The 25591-nt window shown below is 38.1% G+C and overlaps 1 protein-coding gene across 1 annotated transcript in view; it reads left to right on the top strand.

Moving 5' to 3' along the window:
* The window catches only part of LDAH (lipid droplet associated hydrolase), a 96898-nt gene that overhangs the window by 48251 nt on the left and 23056 nt on the right, over nucleotides 1-25591 (top strand). The window contains 2 exon segments of the mRNA XM_081253668.1: nucleotides 19726-19815; nucleotides 19819-19960. Of these exon segments, the coding sequence (XP_081109794.1) occupies nucleotides 19726-19815; nucleotides 19819-19960 (232 nt within the window).

Raw genomic sequence — 25591 nt, forward strand, 5'->3', positions numbered from 1 at the left:
AGTGGTTATCTGTGGGGGTTAGAGGTAAGGGTATATATAGGAGCTGGAGACTCTACATTGTTTCTACTCTTTTACAATGACCATGTGTTACCAGAAAAAAAATAGTTCCTATAAAAAGTGTTCATAGCCTTTGAACCTACTAATTCTTTTCTTTGGAATCTATATTAAGAAACTAATCTCAAAAATAAAGAACACATTTGTGTACAAACATTATTTATTGTATCAAAAAATGGTAAACATCCTAATGTCCAACTCTAAAGGAAAGTTTGAATATGGAATTTGCAACTATTAAAATTATATTTTCAAAAGACATTGTAATACATGAAAGTTAATTGTAGAGTATTAAGGATGTTAAAATATAAAGAGAATATAGAGTAAACTATATGTCAAAGAAAACATACATTTAAAAGCTTGAAAATAAAATGACCAAAATGAATACAGTGGTTATGTTCGAGTGGTGAGTTTTGGAGTGATTTTTTTTCTATTTATTTTTTGTCCTTAAAATTTCTTTCAATGGCATGTATTTTTATAATGATTTAATGGTTATGTATTTTCTTTCCTTTTTTAAAAAGCAGTTTGATTTTATGACTTCATAACAGAAAGTTGGTTCAGGAGAGATAAAGTTTTCAGTAACTTGTTACACAGCAAGAGACAACAATCACAAGGGGAAAGTAAGAGGGTGATGTAATGTCAGCTTTACGGTTTCTCTGCAGGAAAACCCACCCCCGAGACCAGCAGTGGCCCTTGGTTGTTAGCAGCCATCCTAGCCTTTTAACTCATCCTACTCTACTCAATTAGTGAGGCTTTTCCCCTTCCTTGCAATTTTTTTATAAACCCTGCCTTCCCCCCCTTTGCAAAATAATTTGGGTTGTTGTTAGGTATATATTTTGATGGCCTGCCTCACGATCATTATTTGAATGTTTTAACAAAACCACAGGTTGGGATTAGCATCATCATTCATCCTACTGCTACGGTGAAGCAAACCTTATTCAGATCTCATTGGACTACAAGTTTCACAGTGGCTAGGACTTCAAGAGGGTCTGAGGTGTGAGTGAGTGAGTGACCCATGCTAAGGCAGAGATGTTGTCTTTGTGAATACCCTGGCAGTTGGATGGATACAGGTCTGAAAAATATAGCTTGTGCCTTGCTACATTTAGACCTTGTTAAGCCAATGAACTGGATGTTCACAGAAGAGCAGATTCTCAGAGCCTCAGTGGACGGAGCATAGCAGTCAGAAAAGAGATAACATAGAAGAAAAGTAGAAACAGATGAGCAGAATTCTGTGAATTTGTTTTTTTGTGGCTATTGTTGATTCCAGCCAGAAGATTCTTTTCAGGCCTATCAGTTTGTGGAGATGAGAACTATGAATATGATCTTTAAGGAAGGAAAAGACTCTTTAACACGGTTACCCTGTGTGCATGAGGCTGTTTTACCCTCCCTTCTTGCTAGTATGGAAAATCTGTGAACAATATGCAATGTAGGCCACAAAAAATTCCCTGAAGTGGAAAAAGCCTAGCAGGCACTAAATGAAAGATGCTTCACAAGAATGAAATGTGGTTGCTTTGAGACCTTACATTCCGAGCCAGTTCAGACCAATTGTGTTTGGTTGGGAAGAAGCCAGATTATCAGGTATCAGGGAGGTGTATTGACAAACGGATAAAGACTGAAGCCAGCATCATTTCTGACAACCTGTTCCTAGGAAACCAGACAGTAAATCATTTCCCATTATCAGTCATACAGAGACCAGAGGAAACATGCATGAATGAAGTCTGCAGACAGTCCAGAAACTCCATTTCAACAAATAATTTTATCTCCGCACCAGTACAGTTGTGGGAACTTCTGTATAAGCCAAACTGAGTGTTAGAGATTCAGGCTTTTCCTCTTTCTTAACCTACTACCTTCAGAAAAATGCTGAGGAGTTTCTCGTGCCTATTGCAGAGGAGAAAAGTTCTAGGACTTCAGTAATATTACACAAATGTTGATTGACAGTGATTCAGAAGTGATTTCATAAAATCTTAGGGACAATTCTGATTATCTGGGTGCAAGGGGAATTCTCCTCAAGGTCCTCTGAGGGAGATGGCCTCAACTTGTCCCCTTCGGTTGTAGTCCCTACGCCTGCCCTGTACATACCTAGTACTCTTCCTAACTATTATTATTTCTTGTTGTCCACTTCCTTTCTGTTTTTCCTACCACCACCTAACAGATGGTGTCTATCCACCTTTTCAGGTCATCTCAGTGCAAACTTCTGTGTGAACTCTTTCCTGATTCTTCCCAGTTATTTTTACTGTCCTTCCTTTATAACCCTTTTTCTCAAAATTCTACCTTGTATTACAGGCATTGCATATTTATTTGATTCTCCCTATTAGATCTCTGAGCTTTTTTTTTTTTTTTTTTGCGGTACGCGGGCCTCTCACTGTTGTGGCCTCTCCCGTTGCGGAGCACAGGCTCTGGACGCGCAGGCTCAGCGGCCATGGCTCACAGCCCAGCCGCTCTGTGGCATGTGGGATCTTCCCGGACCAGGGCACGAACCCGTGTCGCCTGCATCGGCAGGCGGACTCTCAACCACTGTGCCACCAGGGAAGCCCTGAGCTTTTCTTTTTTAAAATTAAGGTGTAACTTTCACACAATAACTCTTTTTTCTCTCCCTGCTTCCATCTGGTTATTCTGTCCTATTTTCCAGTTCACTAACTCTCACTTCAGCTATGTGTAAACTTTTAAACCCATCTGTTGAATTCTCAATTTCATTCATTCTATTTTTTGCTTATAGAATTTCCATTTTATTATTATTATAGTTAGCCATTTCCTAAAATTCTACATCTCATCATTTAATTTCTTTTTTTTAATTAATTAATTTATTTATTTTTGGCTGCGTTGCATCTTCATTGCTGTGCATGGGCTTTCTCTAGTTGCGGCGAGCGGGGGCTACTCTGCTGTGGTGTGTAGGCTTCTCACTGCAGTGGCTTCTCATTGCGAAGCACGGGCTCTAGGCGCACAGGCTTCAGTAGTTCTGGCACGTGGGCTCAGTAGTTTTGGCTTGTGGGCTCTAGAGCTCAGGCTCAGTAGCTGTGGCACATGGGCTAAGCTGCTCCGCGGCATGTGGGATCCTCCTGAAGCAGGGCTCGAACCCGTGTCCTCTGCATTGGCAGGCAGACTCTTAACCACTGTGCCACCAGGGAAGCCCTTGTCATTTAATTTCTTGATCATATTAATCACAGTTATTTTGAAGTTCATGTCTGACTTTATTCTCCTTTGTACTGCCAACAATTTTTTGAAGTACAATTTTACTCTTAAAAAATAAAATTCAGAGGTGACATATTTGAAATAAAAATAAATGAAAAGCATAACTGATAATTTTAGTGTCTAAGCCTCTTGTAGTTACATTTCTTTTCTGCTTTTTCCTTCTTTGTTTTTGGTCATGTTGCCTTGTCCCTCAGTATGTTTGTATATTACTCAGGGTTCTCCAGAGAAACAGACCCAATAGGATGTGTGTATACATAGAAAGTGACTAACTATAAGGAATTGGCTAACACAGTTATGGAGGCTGACAAAGGCAAGATCTGTAGTCAGTAAACTGGAGACCCAGGAGAGTCGATGGTGTAAGTTCTAGTGCAAAAGCAGGCCAACTCGAGACCCAGGAAGAGTCAGTATTTCAGTTGGAGTCCAAAGGCGGGGAAGAAAAAACAGTGTCCCAGCTCAAAGGCAGTCAGCAGAGGAATTCTCTCTTACTCAACCTTTCTGTTTTATTCAGACCTTCAACTGATTGGATGAGGCGCACTAACACTGGGGAGGACAATCTTCTTTACTAGGTCTACTGATTCCAATGTTAATCTCATCCAAAACATCCTCTCAGACACACCCAGAATAACATTTGACCAAATATCTGCTAATCCCTTGGCCCAGTCAAGTTGACACAGAAAATAAACCATCACTGCTTGGTAAGGTTCTTTTTAAATTGAATACCTGACATTATATATGAAAAATTATTAAGACAATATGAGGCTTCTGTCTTCCTCCAGAGAGGATTTACCTTTGCTTTTGACTAGCAGTTATAGTGAGGATCCACCACTTTAATGTGATAAGGAATTGGACTGAATCAAAACTATCTTTGTGAGGCCTGGTTCATCACTGCTTCTAAGGGGTAACCCATTTGTAGTTCCCACTGAGAGCCCAGGTGCCTTCTCTTTAATGGGCACCAAACGCCCAAGTTTTGACCCTTGAGCCACAGAAGATTTTCAGAAACTGTTCAGCTTCTTGGCCTTATAGCCATTGCTTGCAAATTGGTAAATAACTGAGAAGAACTGTTTCAGCACACCTCTCAAAGTTTCCTTTTTCTCTAGAATTTTGGCCCTTCAAATCTCCTCTGCCTTTGATGCTTCCAAAGAGACTTTTAAAAAGTGCTTTTTCCAGCTTTTCTAATTGTTCTTGGCAGGCAGATGGCTCTGCAGTAGGCTAGCCTGCCACGCCCACTCCCCATGGCCACCATTACCACTGCTGCCTAGCTTCCAGTTCTTCAGGCTTTGCCCTGAGAAGTGTTCCATTTCGAGTTTTTTGTTCTTTATGTGCCCTGTTTTTTCTCTGGACAGTTTTGGAATCTTCAGTTTATCTCCATTATATTTTGTGATGATACTCCTTGGACTGTTTATCCTTTTTAATCTGGAAACTGGCATCCTTACGTACTGAAAACTTTTCTCGCATTTTTTTCTACTTGTTTTCTGATTATTCATGTGTTAAACCTCCAGAAAAGATTATCTTGATTTATTTCATTTTCCATTGTTCATCTTTCTCTTCTCTTTTAAAGTTATATACGATGAGAAATGGATATTTTTCCCAGCCTTATCTTGGAATTCATCTAATTAAACTTTTGATTTCAAGCCTTCATACAAACAGTTTCTAAGATAATTTCTTGTTCCTTGTTCCCTTTTTGTACAGTCCTTTTTATTCATGGGTATTTCTCTCTCCCTCTCTCTCTCTGAGGAAAGCAAATTTTGGGCGTTTTGCTGTATTCTTGTGCTGTCTCTATTCATTCTGAATTTTCTTTTTCACGTTTTGCTTATGTTTATCTATAATAGAAGGTTTCTCAGATGTCTAACATTCCTTTTTATCTATTCACATTTAGGAATGAAGCATTGGAAATCCTAGGAGGTTTGTGTTGGGGAGTGGGCCTTGTCAGCTAGGCAGCTTCACCACAGGGTCATGGGACAGGGGTCCTGACTTTCTTTTTTGGTGCTGTTTCCCAGTGTCACTATTAGTATGTTCCTTCTCTAGAGCCATTCAGTTTCTCCCCCTAAAATCTTCAGATCTCCTGCCTGAGAGCAGCATCATCTAAGTGAAACATGAGAGGCTGGTGTTTGCTTGTGCGAGTGTCAGCATTCATGTTGGGCTTTCACTTGATCCTCCTTTCCATTGATGGCCCTTTTCCCCAGCCATTCCCTATGCCTGGAAAGCTCTCTGCTTCAACTTCTGTACACAGTAAACCTCCATTCCCGAGGTGCAGCTCCGGAGGAGGAGCTGCTTGGGGGTACTGGATGAGGCAGTCAACATGGAGACCCTGCCCCTTAGCCTGACTTTCATTTATTCAGTTTGCTGTGTCCTTGCACTGTCACTGAGCACCTGGTATGGACTTAAAGGCACCCATGATCAAAACAGGAAAAAAGCCCTGACCTTTCAGAGGTCATAGTCTGCTAAGGGGAGATGGTAATAAACATAAAAATTAGTATGTTCAAAGGTGAGATTGCCTTGATAAAAAGTGGAGCAAGATACGGGGATTAGAAGTGCCATGGCTGGGGGATAGAGGGCAGTGGTGGACTGTACTTTATTTTTTAATACTTTATGTGGAAATGATTTAAAACTTACAGAAGAGTTGCAAGAATAAGAATAGTACATAGAACATCATATACACTTTAGCCCGATTTACTGTTGTTAATATCTCACCTCATTTTACCTGTTATTTGCTCTCCTTCTTCCGCCCCCTACTGCTCTCTCTGTCTCTCTCATACATATATATGAGGGAGGTAGGGAGAGAGTGTGTGTGTGTGTGTGTGTGTGTGTGTACACATACATATAAGTAATATATATATGTGTGTGTGTATATATGTGTATATATAAATATATATATATATATAATATTTCTTTCTGAACTACTTGAGAATAAGTTAAATATATCATGGTCCTTTGAGGTGAATGAATGTTTTTAGTTGGTGGCTAAAATTTGAACTGGTAACAGAGTATATGATCCCCATTTTCATCATACAGTATTTTCAGATACCATGGGACATTTTTAGTTGATAAATTAGTGACTATCATATTTGTATGTCAAGTGCAGCGTAACAGTTGGCAGAGATGTTTAAAGGCTCTCGGGAATGCAGGCCAGTCCTGTTAGGGAAGGTAGGGCCTCCCCAGCGGCATTTGGCCACTCTCTGAGCTCTGTAGAAGCTGAGGCCTCAGAATCCCAGTGAAGCAGAGGTAAGACTCAGGAGCTAGTGCGGTGTTTGGCTAAGCCTAGGAGTTATCATGGCAGCGCCAGGAGGGTTGCTACCCTCAGGAAGCTGGTGTGTCTGGGTGACAGTGGGAGAGGAAGCACCCCCTTCAGAGACCTGTGAGGGAAAAGATATGTTAAGATATGTACATCTCTGATACATCTTTATTTTTTCCTGAGTTGAAAGGAGGACAGATTCTTACCTGTTTCACTATCATAGCTGGTATTAGGGTTTATGGACTTTCTTCAATTATTTGGGCCTAACTTTTTGTTGTGAGTTAACTGCTTTTTTCCCCAAGTTTTAATGTGTATCTCACGGGGTCTTAGCTTCCCTAACTGTTGGATTTGCCTGCTGTCAGATAAAATGGGACATACTTTGCCGTACTTTGTGCCTTCCTTTTGACTTCTGAGAAGCTAGGAGTGTTTACTGGGACAGCTTCTGTGGCAGAAATCCCTTGTTGTCTGGTGCTTTGGCCTGCACCCAGTGTGTGTCTCTGCCATGGGCCCTTTCATTGTCTCACTCTCCCTAGTCTGAAGCCCTGTGATGGATAACTTTGCCTGGTCTTCGTACAGGTACGAAAGTGGTATTTTAGCGTATGGAACTGAAGCGTATACATTTCACAGTGTCTTTCAGCAAAGTTAAACAGGGAAGAATCTTTTTTACTGATTTCCCTGGATAACCCTGAGGTCTGTCAACAGCACTTTGCTTATGTAGACATTCAATGAATGTTTGTCAAACAGTTTCTCTTTCCATGGCCCTTTTCAAAGGTTCCTAGATGCCAACTTAAAAAAACTGCAGAACATGAGAGCTGTGAGTTAAGTTTTACTGGGGGCAAAATGAGGACTATAGTCCGGGAAACAGCGTCTCAGATAGCTCTGAGAAACTGCTCCAAAGAGGTAGGGGGGAAGGTCAGTATATATGTGATTTTGGTGACGGGGGAGTACATGCAATCAGGCACATATTTTTTGCAGAAGGTTTCTGCTAGTCACGAGGAGCAGACGTCACCATGAAGGATTTTAGTGCTTTTCTAGATTTGAGGAGATACAAGAATTGGGCTCATAAAATCAGCTCCTGAAAATACCTAACTATCTGCAGACCTGTCCTGCCAGTTTTCCCCGGAGCACAGAGGCCTCATTTCTGCTCTCCACCCTGAGCTCCTTTCAGCGGGTGTTGGAAGTCAGCAGCTACAGCAGCACATGATTTAATCCTTGTAGAGGTAGATGGCAAGTGCCAGTGGCAAGTGCCAATTTGTAGTTGACATACGCCACAATGAATAAGAGGTTTCTCGTGCCCATTTTATATGTTTCTATGGTACTCTTTATTTCCCTTAGCACGGTACCTATCGTGCGTTACTGTAGATACCTCTCCCATTCGACTTTAAGTTCTCTAAAAGCAGAGGCTCTTTCACCATTTTGTCTCCAGCACTCACCACGGCATCTGGTGTATCTTAGGTGCCAATATATCTTTAATGAGTGAACAAATGAACAAACTAACAAACAATCAATAAACCCAATGAACGACTCTTCCCTCTCAAGTGGCTTAAGCTTTTCAAGACTGGCGTTTCTAACTTAGAAAAGTCCCAACCCCATTGTCAAATTTCTTGCTTCCTGACTCACACAGAGTATTCCAGCTCCAAGTTTAAGGAATTGCCAAGTAACAGTTTTTTGATCAGCAAAGCTATTCTTTCAGATTCTGTGTAGCTTTGCCATTATTAACCAAGAGAAAGCTGATGTTGCCGAAGGCCATAGTAGCTACGTGAGAATATCAGAGCTGTAGACATGAGGATGGGTTTGTTATTGTCACCATTCACTGAATTCTGAGGCTACCTGGAAAACACTGTTCAGTTTGGAATAACAGTTGCTCTGTAATAGATTGCTGTACTCCAGAGCAGCTTAAGCTTCATTAATTTTCTGTTTGAGTTCTTAGTGATTCTGAATCTGAAAGACTCAAAAGGAAGTAGATTACAAGAGATTTTAAGCTGAGGAGAAGAGTATTTTGCTTTCAAAATAAAATAAATCTGAAGTGTATAAAATGACAGAAGCTTGAGAAGAATGGGTTATAGGAAGATTTTGAAGCTATGTTTCAAATATTTAAGTGTAATCATATGCAAATATCACTGCAAATATGCAGTGTTCCTTGTAATTAACAACGCTGACATGTAGATTAAATGCATGAAATGGCTTTTTTTTTTTTTTTTTACATTCAGGTAATTAAAGTGTAGGAAAATCTCTGCCCCAGAAGATCTGAGTATAATTCACATGAATGGGAAATGGTAAAAGTGGTCAGTTTCATGAACGCCATCTATCTTAAGCAAAACATATTGAAGTGGCATAATTTTTTTTCAGTATCAATTTTGAAGGATCTTCCTTCTTAGGATTTAACGTTATTTCTGAAGCTGAATGATTTGAAACACTTGTAAATGTTGAAATATTGGCCTATCTGTAACAATAATGGTAGCAGTTGTTTAAACCACAGGGAATTATGTCACCAAACAATAATTATTATGAAATTCTTTTGTCTGCAAGTATGTCACCAAACATTAATAATTATTAAGAAATTCTTTTGTCTGCAAGTATGCGGTGTAATTAATGGTTAATGGCATGGGCTCTGAAGTTACCCTCCTTGGGTCCATACTTCGTCTTTATCACCTAGTAGCTAAACCTCACTTTTCTCATCTATAGAATGAAGAAATTTACTTGATGAGGTTGTTATGCATATTAAATGAGATTATGTATATAAAGTACATCAGCCTAATTCCTAGAAGATAGTAAACTGTCATGACTACTGTTATTCTAAGCAGTTCCCTACTGTGGGGCATATTCCTGTCTTACTAATGTATAAAATTGTTAAGACAGGATATAAGATCTCAAAAAGCAAGCTCTTGATCATTAAAATAGAATGGAATTTGCAGTTTATAAGCTGAATACATACGATTAAATAAGCTGAGTAGTCTCATCCTAAAGAGAGGAAAACATGGCCTTTTGGGGAGAAGAGATAAACTAAACTAGGATTATTCCTAGGTCTGCGTTTTGACTACTAACAGCTTTATCTTTGAAGGCTGCCTGGTTTATATTGCATGTTCTCTGACATGTCTTAACAATGTTGGCAGTCATACGAAAGGAAAAACTATGTGCTATGTTTTCTTGTTTTCAGCTTGTTATAGTAGGGAAGTATCCTGCCATTACTGCAGCAGGTGGGCTCAGCTGATAAGCAAATAGGGAAAGTAGCAGTGATGCCATTCTTTCAAAGATGTTGAAGTACTGTTTATCATGGCTTCATTTAGTCATAACATATAGGCATCATTGCTGCACCCCAGAAAAATAAGCTATCTGAACAGTATAAGTGTATTGAGGATATTTTTTAGATTTTACTCTGTTTAAAAATAAAATGCCTATTTAATGAAACAGGTTGTACAAAAACCACACCTGAATATCATACTCCTTACTTTATGGCTATACTTCAAATTGTTTCCTAACTTCCTTTCTGGAAAATGATTAATAATAATAATAAATTCAGGAAAAATAAACATCAAAATACTGCCTCCAATTCCCCAAACGTACCCTGTATAAAAAGTCCCACTGTGTATATTTGCTTTCCCATACTAGTCAAGAAAACATGGTTGTGCTTCATTATCAAAAGTTGACTCAGATTTCAAATGAGAATGTGAAATATATAAAAATGTTTCCTTAGAGTAGAATGAATTGGCCAGCCTAGAAGTTCTTTCTTTAATGAGACAGTAACATAAGAAAACGTTTTGTCATGTACACAGACTTGGAAACTTTCTCTGCACAGCTGTGTTATAAAATTGGGTATACTTCCTTGACCTCAGTGATTTTTTTGCCAGTAGGTGTCTATACGAATAAAAGAAATTTTTATTACTGTTCCTTAACCTATCATATTTGGACTATAAATTTCATTGAAATTATTGTTATGGTATCTAGGAAAAGTATAAGTTTCACCCAACAGGTAATAACTGTTGCTCTCCAAAGGCAAGAGAGGAAAACCAGTTTCATCAACTATTAGTTGTGATAAACAATCTTTGGTTTTCTTATATTTCTGAGAGGCAATGATGCCTTCAGTGTACACATTAGAACTTCCTTATTGTTTCAGTACATTCCCATGATTTCAGAGTGCACTTTAATTCTCAATTTATTATTGATATAGATCAACCAAATGTAACCCTGTAGTTCCTCGTGTATTTTTAGAGTTTTTCCTTGCATGCAGTTTTGTTTAACACAGGTCACAGTAATGGATCATTTATACAAAGTAACGGATTGTTTCCTCTTTCTGCCGACTGATTTGATCAGCCTGAAGTTCCTTAGATACTGTGGGTTACATAACTAGTATGGAATCTATATGGTACATTTTTTAGTATGACAGTAACTGTATTAACCATTTACTCCTTTGGACATTTTAATAAACACAGGGAAGCCCGTTATTTTGAAGTGAATAAACTTGAAACTAAAATGAGCAATGAGTTACCATACCGGACTCAATTACCAGACTTCTTGGAAAACAGATTATTTTCATTAGTTGATTGTTCTGGTTAACTGTGGATTGGCCAGGGAAAAAAAGACAAAAAACGAAAACCATTTCTTTCGAACTTTCCCCTTTTAAGTGTTTGTAATGTGTTTTAGCATATTCTCCTGCTTTTATAAGCAGAGTACGATAGAACATAATTTAGTTTTACTTTCCTGAAGAATTTGTAACACCTAAGAGTCCTAGTTATGAATATTTTCTCTTATCATCTCTGGTGCCATTATAAATGCAGAAGGTTTGAGAGTTGAATAGTTAAATTCTAATCAGTGGAGACTGCATTATTCAGTGACATCTAATTTTCCAAGTATCACTTATAGGATATAGTTGAAGAACCTGAAAATAAGCAAAATTACCTTTGTCCTTTCAAAATAAAAAGTTCAGAGAACATATGAGCCCCAAGGCTTAGAATGTCTTCTTTGAAGCTTGCTAATTACCTTTTATTCATAATTCCAACTATCTGGTTTCCAAGAAGAAACAGAATTTGGACACCCTCATTGTCAGCACATGCGAGTCTGCCTAATGTTCATTATAGCATAGTATTCCATTAAATAGATATATCATAATTTATGTAACCAGTCCTAATTATGGACATTCATCTCCAGTCTTTTGCTATTCTAAATAAATAATTCTGTTTTCCAGTTTTCCCAACTGCATTTATTGAACAACTCTTTTTTTTTTTTCTCCACTGATACCTTTATCATAAACTTAATTCCCATATATGTTCAGGTCTGTTTCTAGACTCTTTTTTGTTCTGTTGAGCTGTGTGATCCTTTTCTGATCATACAGTTTTAACTACTGTAGCTTCATAATATGTGTAATGTTTAGTAGAGCTAATCTCCCCTCTTTCTCTTCTTTTTCAGAATTTCTAGGTTTAGTGCCTTTCATTTTCCAGATGAACATTAATATAATTCGTCAAATTTCAAAATAAATATCATTTTTATTATTTTAATTGGTATTGAATGAACTGAATTGATTAACTTTGTGGGAGAATTTATATCTCTTTTGCAATGGAAGAACAAATGTCCCTTTGGATTTTAAAGTTTTCTTTATATAACTGTAGTACATTTCTTTTTACAGTGGTATTTAGGCTGTTATTTTTATACATGAGATTTTGTTAATGTTTAAACCATAAGCTGAAAATAATGGTAATTTTACCTTCCCAATATTTCTAACTCTTACTTTTGTTTAAATCTTGTCAAATTTCATTGATATAGTACTTCTAGGACAGTATTAACAATACAATAACCAGAGTAATCCTATTAAGATGGAAGCCAAACATATCACCCCTGTTCTCAAAACCCTTCAAAGGCTTTTAAGTTACTCAGAGTGAAATCCAGAGGCCTATTGGACAGTCCATCATCTGCTGCCCCTGCGATCACAGCTGCCACGGCCTGAGCTGCTGTCCTCTCACATACTCGGCTCCCACTGTACTTCTTGCTTTTTCCTCAAACACCAAATTAGGTTCTGTTTTATGGCCTTTGCACTTGCTCCTCCCTCTCCCAGAAAAACTCTTTTCCCAAATATCATCAGCCTACTCCGTAACAGCCTTTGCACAAAGGTCACCTTTCACTGAAGCCTTCTGTAAACACCCTATTTAGAGCTACACCACCACTTCCAGCAATTCCTAGTCTTTTTTTCATTATCTTATTTCTTTCCTACCTCACCATAGGACTTGAGATTTACTAGTATTATACATCTCTTAATTACGTATTATTAGTTTATTTTTATAATTATTCATTCCTTAGATTGTCATATACTTATTTTTAAATTATTAATCGTTTATTGTGACTTACTAACATACACGTTTTATTCATTGTTATATCATTTACTCGGTTCTTTATTTAGTATTTACTGTCACTTATGTTTTTATTACTTACATCTTTCTCATGCAAAAAATGGTAAGAAAGAAGAAAAAATGGGGTAAGGAGATACAAAAACTAGAAAGCACAAAATAAGATTTTAGATTTAACTCCAGAATATTGGCATTTTTTAAGTGAAAATGTAGTAAACGTATTAGTCATGTTAGTTAAAAGACACAGACTTTCAGATTAGATAGAGATAATAATCCAACTCTCTTCTAAATATAAGGCTATAGAAAGGTAGAAAGTAGAAGGGTGGGAAGGGTATATCTTGCAAATTCTAACCAAAAGAAAGCTGGTATAGCTATGTTAACATTAAACAAAATAAGCCCTAAGGGAAAAACATTACTAGAGATGAAGAGAGTTCCTTCATAATTATAAAAGGTTTACTCTATCAGGTACTAATAGTCAATAACAGAATAAAAGAGGTAATATCACTACTGGTGGTCCAGAGATTGATGTATAATAACAGGATATTATAAATAACTTCATATCAATAAATTTGGACGTTTAAATGAAATGGATAAATCCCTAGAAAAAGGTAACATCAAAACAGATTCTCTAGGGCTTCCCTGGTGGCGCAGTGGTTGAGAGCCTGCCTGCCGATGCAGGAGACACGGGTTCGTGCCCCGGTCCGGGAGGATCCCACATGCCGCGGAGCGGCTGGGCCCGTGAGCCATGGCCGCTGAGCCTGCGCGTCCGGAGCCTGTGCTCCGCAACGGGAGAGGCCACAACAGTGAGAGGCCCGCGTACCACAAAAAAAAAAAAAAACAGATTCTCAAGGAGAAATAGAAAGCCTGAATGGTCCTAAGCCTTTAAATAAATTGAATCAATCAATAGTCAAATCTTTCTAAAAATAAAACTCTAGAGATTTCCCTTGGTGGTCCAGTGGTTAGGACTCGGCGCTATCACTGCTGTGGCCTGGGTTCAATCCCTGGTCAGGGAACTAAGACCCCATAAGCTGTGTGGTGTGGCAAAATCAAAACAAAACAAACTTTAGGCTTCACTGGTGAGTTCTATCAAATATTCAGAGAATAAATCATTCTATTATATTACAAAATCCTCTGAATAATGGGAAAGGAAACCATAGTCTCCAACTCTGTTTTCTCAAACTAACAAAACCTTATATGCAAACCTGGAATAAATAATATAAGAAAAGCAAATTATAGGCCAGGCTTACTCATCAACATGCAAAAGTCCTACACAAAGTATTAGGAAACCAAATATAGTAATATAGTAACATGAGAAGGATGTATCATGACCAGGGTGGGTCTATCCCAAAAATGGAAAGTTAGTTTCACATTAGAAAATCAATTGATAGTTTACCACATTAATAAATGAAAGGAGAAAAATCATACGATCATTCCAATAGGGACAGAAAAGTTATTTTATAAAACTCAGTATCGATATATGGGTTTTATCCATATAAAACTCATATCCGTATCCAATGCAGAGAGCCAAAAATACTCAAGGCATTTTTGAAGAACAAGAAAATGGGGTTTAAGTTAGTCTACCAAATATCAAAATATAAAGCTTTAGTAAATAAGACGTGTGCTCTTGGCACAGAGTTAGAAAAGTAGGCCAGTAGGACAGATTATAGAACCCTGGAAAGGACCTATTCACATATACCCAGGATTTACAACAGAAATGTCACTGCAGAAAAGCAGGAAAAGGGCAGTCTTTGCAGTTAATAGTGCTGGAACAATTGAGTTTCCATATGGAAAAAAATTAAATTAGACCCATATTTCACACCACACATAAAAATCAGTTTCAGGTAGATTATGAACCAAAAAGTGAAAAACTAAGCCGTCGAGCTTTTAGAGATATTATTGAAGAACATTGGCTGCCAAGGAGCCTGCAGTGACCGTGAACTGTGGCCGACCTGGCTTTCTTACCGTATCGTGTTCCTATAGCTCCAGGTGGGAGTGACAAACGAGAGCCCAGCTGAGACTGAGAAGTCAGTTTCTTCATCATTGTCTTTGCTGCCACTGCAGCTGCTAACAAGAAACCTGCTCTTCAGCCTCGAGGGAGAACTCTTCCTGTGGGGTGGGGAAGGGAGCTCCTTCTTAGCCCTTCAGCTGAGAGGCCTCAGCAGGGCAGTGAGAAACCCTGCCTCTCTCAACACCAAAGATTGCTTTATACAAATCCACCCCTGTTTGAAATCTCTCAAGACTTAAGTCCAACAGAACATTGGTAGCACTTACAGGAGTTGAAGGACTCATGATGTTAGAATTACGTCAAGAGATAGGGGAAGAAATCTGAATTTGAAGGTATAAAAGTCAGTGGTTAATTGTAGTACCACTCCAGTTGCTAAAAGATTTTTTATCGTTTCTACCCCTCAGTCTTAAAGCGTGCTGTTTGGTATCCAAGTGAAATGCCAGATCCCTGAATTAAACTGCTAACATTAGACAATATGATAAAATTTACTTTCTATGTGAGCTCCAGACACCTACCAAAGGGATCATACTTTCGAAAACAGAAGAATAAAGGCTAATAATTAATGCCATATTGTTTAAGAGTTCTTGCTGATCCACATCATTAGTACTTGGTATTGTTAGGTTTCTTATTTTTTGCCAGTCTGAAGGGTCTATTCCATATCTCTAAGAGAGATAGCGGCCCTGTTTGACTTTGAGCCATTGGGAGCAGTCCTGAAGGATGTCTTTGGACAGAAAAGGCAAAGGTGGAGCAGCAGCATACCCACTGCATGTGGAATACGAGAATACGGAGACCTGTTCAAGAGCCCTGGAGACAACGGGAAGCTATCAGTTTCTTTACTTATGCTTCCCAAGACTGAAGGCGACTATAGTTAGGATGCTCATGCTACACATGCTGCTTACCCTGTGTCCTCAGCACCATAGTCATCACTGATGGATCAGGAATGCTGTGTCCCTGTGTTACGCTAGAAGGGGAAGAAGAAGGTGACCAAGTATCAAAAGGCCCAGGATCCCGAAGCTGACTTCATTCCTCCTGTGTTTGTGTTCAAATGCATTGAGTTAGGGACTTCCCTGGTGGTACAATGGTTAAGAATCCACCTGCCAATGCAGGGGACGTGGGTTCGATCCCTGGTCCGGGAAGATCCCACGTGCCACGGAGCAACTAAGCCTGTGCATCAAAACTACTGAGCCTGCGCTCTAGAGCCCATGAGCCACAAGTACTGAAGCCTGCGTGTTCTAGGGCCTGCCTGCCACAACTACTGAGCCCCCATGCTGCAACTAGTGAAGCCCACGTGCCTAGAGCCCGTGCTTCGCAACAAGAGAAGCCACCACGATGAGAAGCCCACGCACCGCAACAAAGAGTAACCCCCTCTCGCCGCAACTAGAGAAAGCCCGTGTGCAGCAGTGAAGACCCAATGCAGCCAAAAATAAAATAAAAATAAAAATAAAAAAAAAACCAAGACAAATGCATTGAGTTAGAGTTCACACTGAAATTGGCATCCAGGGAGAATGATTCCTTTAACTGACTTTTCTTGTCCAGTCAGACTTCCCAGAGATCCTGTAACATTTGTGTAAATCTTTATATATAACCTTTGTATAAACCCATTGTAATACAGGCAGCTGGCTCTGACTGGAAGATTCTGGATCATCCCTGACATTCTGGAGCCCACAGTGATCTGCATCACAAGTGCCCATGAATGCCCCATAAAGGCCCCAAAGGCCTTTATTAAGCACAGTCCATGCAGCATCTCCTCTGCTTTGTGCTTGAGAAGATGCCAAGGTGGCAGAAACTCCCATATTCTGGGTGAAACTCAGCGTTCATTCAAAAAGCACATTATGAGCACTTTGCCATGTGTTGTTACCAACTCAGCATTTTAAAAATCATCTGAAAAGGCTGTGCCTCCTTGCTCCCAAAGAACATCAAGGCCACAGGGAACAGTACATTCTTACTTATGTGACAGAGGAGGAGATCTAGTAGAGATCAAATTACTGTGACCAAAAATAAACAACTAAAATATCTCAGATATTGTTGAGAGAAAAGGAAAAGTCTGCAGGAAATGGCTAAGCACTTAGCTGATAGATATGACCAAGGAAGAACAAGAAGATAGCATGATTAGAAAGAAGAGTCCTCCACAGTTTTCACCCTCAAATCCCTGTTCTCTATTAGTGAGACAGACATGAAGGCAGAATGACAGGTGTTACCTGATCAACTTTAACATTTGGTCAGTGCCATCAAATAGGTTACTATGAAAAAGGACTGTCAACAGTGGAAGGTAAAAAAGAGACTGAGTCCACAAAACCCCACCTTTACTGTCAGGTCCTACCAGGAAAAGTGCATCAAGTTCATCCAGAAGGAAGAATGTAAATACATAAGGGAAGTGGCAGATCACTGATGCCTGAAATCAAAGGAACAGACTCACAGCTGAAGTTAAACACAGCCCAAGGCTTAAATCCACATTGTAGAACAGATAAGAGGTAGCATGAAAAAATAATATCTTCTAGAATTTCTTAAACCACAGACAAAGAACAATAACTGTAAGAGAAAAGACTGTTAAATTCAACTGCATCAAACTTAAGATCTTATCTCCATTAAGAAAAAAAAAAAAAAGAATAAGGGTTGAACAGGCAAGCCAAGAACTGCAACATGACAAAGGGCTGGTATCTAAAATAAAAAGCAACTTCTACAAATCAATAAAAAATAAGACAGTCTAATAGAAAAATGGGAGACTTAAATAAGACATTTGCAAAGGATATATAGAAAATGTCCAAAAAGCATATAAAAGCCTTATCAGTCATCAGAGAAACACAAATTAGAGCCACAATGAAATACCTCTAAAACACCAGGTTAGTCAATTACAATTATAATTACAAAGTTTGCCAGTACCAAATGTGAGGAAATGTAACAATATGAACCCTCATGTCTGATGGTAGGGGAGTAAATTGGTATAAGTACTTTGAAAAACTATTTGGGAAATTGGGATTGACATATATACACTAATATGTATAAAATGGATAACTAATAAGAACCTGCTGTATAAAAATAGATAAAATAAAATTCAAAAATTCAAAAAAAAATTGGAACTACCTATTAAAGCTGCACGTGTGCAACCATATGACACCATATTTCTACTTCGAGGTGATACAGTCAACAGAAATACATGCACACATGCACAAGAGATGTGTGTAAAAATATTATAACAGCATATTTGTAATAACACAAATATCTGTCAGTAAAATAAATTGTGTTATGTTCTTACAGTGGAAAACTGTATAGCAAAGATAATGAGCTATCGCTACATGTATCAGCATGGTTGGATGTTATAAACAATGTTGAGTGAAGCAAGTAAAATACAAAAACATACTCTGCATGATTACATTTATATAAAGTTCATTAACAGACAAAAATTAACTATGGTATTAAGGGATAGGTATTAGTCTGCTCAAGCTGCCATAACCAAATGCCATGGACTGGGTGGCTTAAACAACTGACATTTATTTTCTCATAGTTCTGGAGGTTGGAAGTCCAAGATCAGCATGCCAGCATGGTCAGTTTCCAGTGAAACTTCTTCCTGGCTTGTAGATGGCCACCTTCTGTCTGTGTGTTCTCCAGACCTCTTCTCTGTGTGTTCTTGGGATGAGAGTAAGCTCTCAGGTGTCTGTCCTTATAAGGATACTAATCCTGTCCATTAGGGCCCCACTCTTATGACCTTATATAACCGGAATTACCTCTCTCTACATGCAGTCACCTTAGGAGTTAGGGTTTCGTCATATCAATTTGGGGGTGACACAGTTCATGATAAGCATTAATATAAAGCAAAATAAGGAAGTGATTGTAGTATTAAGGAATGATAAGTATTGATATAAAGAAAAGTAAGGAAGTCAGGATAGAGATTACCTAAGATGTGAGCAGAGGAAGGGGTTGTGATGGGAAGATGCCATGCTGGCAATGTCTTGTTTCTTGACCCACACAGCTGTTCATTTTATAAATTATTTGTTAAATTGAACATTTATGTTTTATATGCTTTTCTGTATGTTATACTTAACAATTTAAAAGGTTTTTTTAAAAGTAAAATCATGTGTCCATTCTCATTTCCTGTTCTACAATCTGCTGACATTGATGAGCTCTTCCATTTATGTTATCCTATTATTTATATGGATTATACTTAACTGTTTATATGATCCCCATATAAATTATTTTATATATTAATTTTTTTAATATTAATATGGTAAATAATGGTAAATTTTAAATGTTTTAGTGATGCTCTTTTCATCTGGTGTATTATTAAAATATATTTCATGATATTCTAATGAATTGAGTTGAAATGATATTTTTGTCCTTAAACATTTTCCCACATAGATAGAAATTCCCAGCTTCTTTTGTCCCTGACCTACACTTTATTGAGGTTGAATCAGTTGCTAAAAATATATTTGGTCCTATTAGAGATTATCTTTGGCTGGTAAGATTAAGGAATAGAGGAGCTTTTCAAAAGTGAACTATCTCCAAATATAATCAATAAAAGAAATTCTGACTAGAAATGGAGTCTTTTATGTAGCTTTATTCTCTTTTGGCATCATTAGTCAGTCAAGTTGGTATAACTACTAACATGGTACATTCATTTCTACTTTCAGCAATCCTTCAAAGGGGTTGTGAGTTGCTGTCACAATCAAGACCTTATCTAGGAATCTGATTTCCTCCTCACCCTGAAAATTAACCCCAGCAACTTAAGGGACATCCTTATATCCTATCCAGGTCGGTTGAGGGCTGAGAAGGCAGTGGGTGGTACTTCTTCTCAGTCTGAATAGATTGTTAGCCATATTATAAAACCCAGTCCTTTGTGGATACGATATAGAAGAAACAATAAAGCAATGACTTATCCCTTAAGAAAACTCATCAAAGTGTTTTTTTTTTAACTGTAGGTAATTCGCTCTTTTCTGCTCTTTCCAACAATTGAGCGAATGTCTGAGTCACCCAAAGGCAAGCTCGCCACTCCACTTTTGTGCTGGTTTTGATATGCTTTCTATGTTCCTGGCTACTTACTACTTAAACCGTGGCCTGAGAAAATCAAGTCCTTGATGATCAGAATGCTCCTTCGAAGGATGAACCTACAGAGTGAATTTTCGTTTCTGAATATGTTGGAACCGTTCTGCCTCAGTAAGCACATTTTAAAATGTATATGTTTATTCTTGTATCAGAAAGTGTTAAGAGAATAATCTCAGACAGTGGATGAGTATCAAGCAAGGAATTATTTGTTGTATTTTTCTCCCAAAAGTTTAAAACTAGAAATAAAAAGAAAATAGTGAAGGGTATTCTAAATGACAGAAAAGCCTCATCAAGCTTTAATTTTAAACCTTATCCTTCTGATTCTCCACTCTAGCTACAGGATGATGAGAAAGAATTCTTCTGTATCGAGTATATATGGAGTCCTTACAGGAATCCAGGGTGTGCCCTGTTAAGCTCAGTGTGTGCACTTTGCAAAGATCAGCCCAAGGAAATCAGGCCTAATATTCCCATAGAGTGAACAGGCTATGATTTTACTTTGCTCTTTAAAAGTTTTTCGAGAAGTTTAAATTATAAAACTAATAATAAATAATAGTCATGGTAATGCAACACTGGATGCGTTACTGATTATGGTTTCTGAATGTGCCAGGGGATGTTTTTGCTACTTTACTTCTTGGCTTCAAATGTTGTTTTTGAATGTAATTTATCTGTTTAGTTAATACTAATTTATATATTTACAAATGATTTTAATAATAAAATATGCTACTTTCTTAATCCATAAAATGGGATAATAATATCCCATACCTCAAAAGATTATTATAGGATTAAATGTGATAATATATGCAAAGTGTCTATCTAGTATTTTGTTTATAATAAGCCTCCAATGAATGATATAACAACAGTTGCAGCAGCAGCAGCTAATAGCTGCTGTTCTAAGCTTTAACCTGTAGTCCTCAGAAGAACTAATAAGGTTTAGGTATTATTATTGTCCCCATTTTACAGATGAAGATACTGAGGTTCAGAGAAGTTACATGATTTGCCCGAAGTCACACAACCAGTGGGTAGTGTTCAAACTCCAGCAGTATGCCACTGTGTTAAGCTTCCTTTTACCATAGCTGCTGCTATTATTGTCTCTTTGCTCCTTTTAGTCATAAAAGCAGGACTCCTGAGTAAAGTTTACCATGCTCACCTACATCGAGTGCCACGAGATCATGTGCATAGTGAATCCAGAAACAAGTCACAGCTCTGCCTTTAGAATTGTACAGCTACAGATTGTATGGGAAGTGTTTTTCTAAATATGTAGCAAGAAGCAGTCATCACAAATACAAAGTTCAATATATTTTCTGTATTTGTGGATTTTTATGCTCTCCCCAACTTTCATTCTTTGTTATAGGCTTAGCATAGTAGCAGCAGAAGATGAGATAGGGAGTAGGGAAGCAAGGCTCAGGACAGTCATAAAAATCACAAAACACTGAAGTTGGAGATGTCCCTTGAAGACTTTCTGGTCCAGCCCCTTATTTTTCCCTCATAGAAGAGAAAGAAGTGGCCTAGTAAGTGAAAATGGCACTGACTACAAGTCAGAAACCCTCAACTCTCATTTTGGTTTTGCCTCAGACTCCCTCTGTGGCCTTAATTTAGTCCCTTCCCCTCTCTGGTTCTCAGTCATTGATCAAATCAAGAGTTAGACTGGACACATTTGGAAATTAAGATCAAATGGAAATCACTTGAAATTCTGGCAAACATATATAAAACTACTCCATGTATACTTCACTAAGTCATTACAGTTTACAGGGGTTTTTTTTCCGTTCTTTAATCTTTTTCTTTTTACCCTTAGAAAGGATTTTAAAAAAGCATTCTCTAGTTAAGGAATCCATTTTCCTCCAAGGACTTCTGCTTCCAGGAAGATGAAATAGATATATTCTTCTCCCTGTTTCTCCTACTAAGTGCTAAAAATCCTGCATATTATATGTAAAACAAATATAAGACTCTGAAAGGCTGAGAAGAAAGCAGACTATGTAGGGACCTTGGGACCCACAGAGCAACACAGTGGTAAGTTCCGTGGGTTTTCTTTTTACCACGTATATCCTAGACTTGGAGCCAGTGACCCAGAAATACCAATGGGTGTGGATTTTTAAAAAGCCCTGAAAAAAGCCTGCACTCTGTAGCCAGAGGACCAGGAAAATGACAACCTTTCTAAAAGAAACTTTTGGATAATGACTGCCCTAATCTAGCCATGCACCATAGTAAAAACTGTGGCCTTATCCCTACCCAAACCAACAAAGGCCAAGTGGGAGGCCTGGACTTTACCCCACACCCAACAGTAATGAGGCACCCCTCTCCTTCCTCACTAGGGTGGTGTCCAGAAGAGGCTGATTGGAGAGGCAGGACTTTCACCACTGCCCAGCAGTAATGAGGCCACTACCACCACCACTCCTATGAGATCAGTGGGGATCATATGGGAAAAGCAATAAGGCAATCCTACCTCTCCTAGCTGGGATGGTAATAATGGAAGCCTAGTGGGGAGTCAGAATTCCTACCCATGCCCAGCAATAATGAGGAGCCCCTCCACCCCTTGGTTGTCAATAGAAACCAAATGGAGAACCTGGATTTCTGCCCCACCTGGCAGTAGTGAGGTGGCACTTCTCCTTCCCCACTTCCCTTGCTGAAGAAGTGTCAGGGAAAACAAAAAACAAAAAAAACCCCACCTAAAATAGAAAGTTTAAATAAGATCAGGAGTATCATAATATCCCATTGTCCTTGTTTTAGTTAAAAATCACTTGTCAGGGCTTCCCTGGTGGCGCAGTGGTTGAGGGTCCGCCTGCCGATGCAGGGGACACGGGTTCGTGCCCCTGTCCCGGAGGATCCCGCATGCCGTGGAGCGGCTGGGCCCGCGAGCCATGGCCGCGGAGCCTGTGTGTCCGGAGCCTGTGCTCCGCAGCGGGAGAGGCCACGGCAGTGAGAGGCCCGCGTACAGCAAAAAAAAAAAAAAAAAAAAAAAAAAAAAAAATCACTTGTCATACCAAAAACCCAGAAAATCTCAATTTGAATGGAAGAAGACAATAAATGCCAATACCGAATGACAGAGATATTAGAATTTTTTGACAAAGATTTTAAAGCAGTCATTATAAAAATACTGCAATGAGCAATTAATAAACATGTTGGAAAAAATGAAAAAATAGAAAGTCTCAGGAAAGAGAAGATTTAAAGAAAAACTGAATGGAAATTTTAGAACTGAAAAATATAATAACCAAATTAAAAGCTCAGTGTTTGAGCTCAACAATAAAATGGAGGGGACAGAGGAAAGAACCAGGGAACATAAAGATAAAACAATAAATATAGGAACTTCCCAAATTTGGTAAAAGACATAAACCTACAAAATTCAAGAAACTAGATGAACTCCAAATAAGTAAACCCAAAGAAATCCACACCAAGACACGTAAACATTTGAACACTAAAATAAGGAAAATATCTTGAAAGCAGCCAGAGAGAAATGATACATATTTATAGAGGAAAATCTATTCGGTGACAACTACTTTCTCTTCAGAATCTATAGAGGCCAAAAGAAATGGCATATATTTCAAGTGTAAATAGAAAAGAACCATCAATACAGAATTCTATATCCAGCAGAAATGTGCTTCAGGAAGGAGAGAAAATTAAGACACTCTCCAATGAAGGAAAACTAAAGGAATTTGTAACTATTAGACCTATCTTAAAAGAATAGCTATAGGAAGTTCTCTAAACTGAAAATAAGTGATCAAAGAAGGAATCTTCAAACATTTAGAAAGGAAAGAACAGAAAGAAAAAATGTGGGTAATTACATTTTCCTTCTCTTCTTGAGATTTCTAAATTATGTTTAACAGTTGAAGCAAAAATTATAACATTGATATGATCTAAGTGTATACAGAAGAAGTATTTAAGGCAATTATATTATAAATAGGGAAGGGTAAAATAACATAAAGGGAAGTAATATACTTCTGTACTTCACTTGAACTGGTAAAATGTCAACACCAGTAAACTGTATTAAGTTACATATATAATGTAATACCTAGAATGACCACTTTAAAATCTATAAAAAGAGACATACTCCAAAACACTATAGATAAATCAAAATAGAATTCTAAAACATTTATTAAAAAATATAGGAAGGCCAGAGAAAGAACACAGAGAAATAGAAAACAGACAACCATCAGAAAACAAATAATAAAATGGCATACAAGCTCTAACATACCAATAATTACATTAAATGTAAATGGTCAAAATATACCAATTAAAAGATAAAGATTGACAAAGTGGATTAAACAACATAACCTAAGTATATACTGTCTTCAGAAAACTTGGTTAAAATATAATCATATAGGTAGACTGAAAGTAAAAGAATGGGAAAAGATACATCATGCAAACATTAATCAAAAGGAACCAGTAATGACTATATTAATATCAGATAAAGTGGACTTCATAGCAAAGAAAATTACCAGGAACAGAGTGACGAGACATAATAATAACAATAAAAGGTTCAATTTACCAAGGAGTCATAGCAATTCTAAATGTGTATACACGAAACAAGTGAGTGGCAAAATATATGAAGCAAAAACTGATAGAACTGAAAGGAGTAAAGGACAAATGCACAATTATAGTTGGACGCTTAAACACCCCTCTCTCAACAATCAGTCAAATAATAGAACAGAAAAAATTAGCAAGGATATAGATAAATTAGCAACAGTATCAACCAACAGGATTTAATAGACATTTATAGAACACTCCACCCAAAACATCTGGGTTTCTGATAGGCATTAGGTAGGGAGCTACCTGTGCTTTCCTTCTACCTCGTTAGAAATATTTTCTAAACCCAAATCAGCACATGGGATATAAGAAAGTTTTATTTGTTTTTCTATATATATTTAGTGACTATGTAACACATCAAATATGACATATGACGTGTTTAATGTTTTTTCATTAAAATGGGTACTTATATAAAGATTTTTTTTCAATTTTTCTACAACAGAATTGTAAACACCCTCTTGAAGAAGCAGGCTCCATAAGCTGCACTTGAGAGAAAGGAATCTTCCTTTCAGCTGCAGTGATTGACCTCTTACTGAGTCTTCCTGGAGCCGCAAGTGCAGGCATCAAGGAACAAGACAGTTTGGACATAGGACACATTCCCCTCCCTGGCTCTGGAAGGCAACCAGAGCCTTCCAGCTGCATTGTTGCTTGGGGAACCCTGGGATTTCTTTCCCACAGTAGAGTTATATTGTGTGCAAAATAGACTTTTAGACCAGACTAAACACTCAGCCACATTGCTTTATCTCTGTTCCAAACAACCAACTTGCAAACAAACTTTTGGAGCACAGCTCTTAGGTTTCTGACATCCTTTTCTTCTCTGATTTTCTGTTCTCTTCCTTCTGGATCTGCCTTTCTGATATCCAGGTAACTAGTACTTCAGTAGTCTCTTTTGTTTCCCCATTACCCACCCTGTCTATATAACCTTGGGTAAAGAGAAAGGAGGCAAGAATTACTTGTCTTCTTGCTGCTTTCTGTTCTTGGTTTATTCTCTACATGGGAACTTAGTTCAATCTCCTAGTAGTGACCGTAGGCTAACCCTTAAGCAAGCATTGCAATCATCCTAGCCGGCCTCTTTATACCTCTCCCCTTTGAGTCCCGTGTCACCCCTGCTCCTCTTGCAACAGCTACCACAAAACCTGCCTTTACCCAGGCTTGCCCTGGCCATCCCTCTAGTGATTCCTGTTCCCTTGCTCATGACAAATGCGAGAAGGCCCCCACGGAGAG

This window comes from Mesoplodon bidens (genome assembly GCF_964165515.1).
Source record: "Mesoplodon bidens genome assembly, chromosome: 14".
NCBI lineage: Eukaryota > Metazoa > Chordata > Mammalia > Artiodactyla > Ziphiidae > Mesoplodon > Mesoplodon bidens.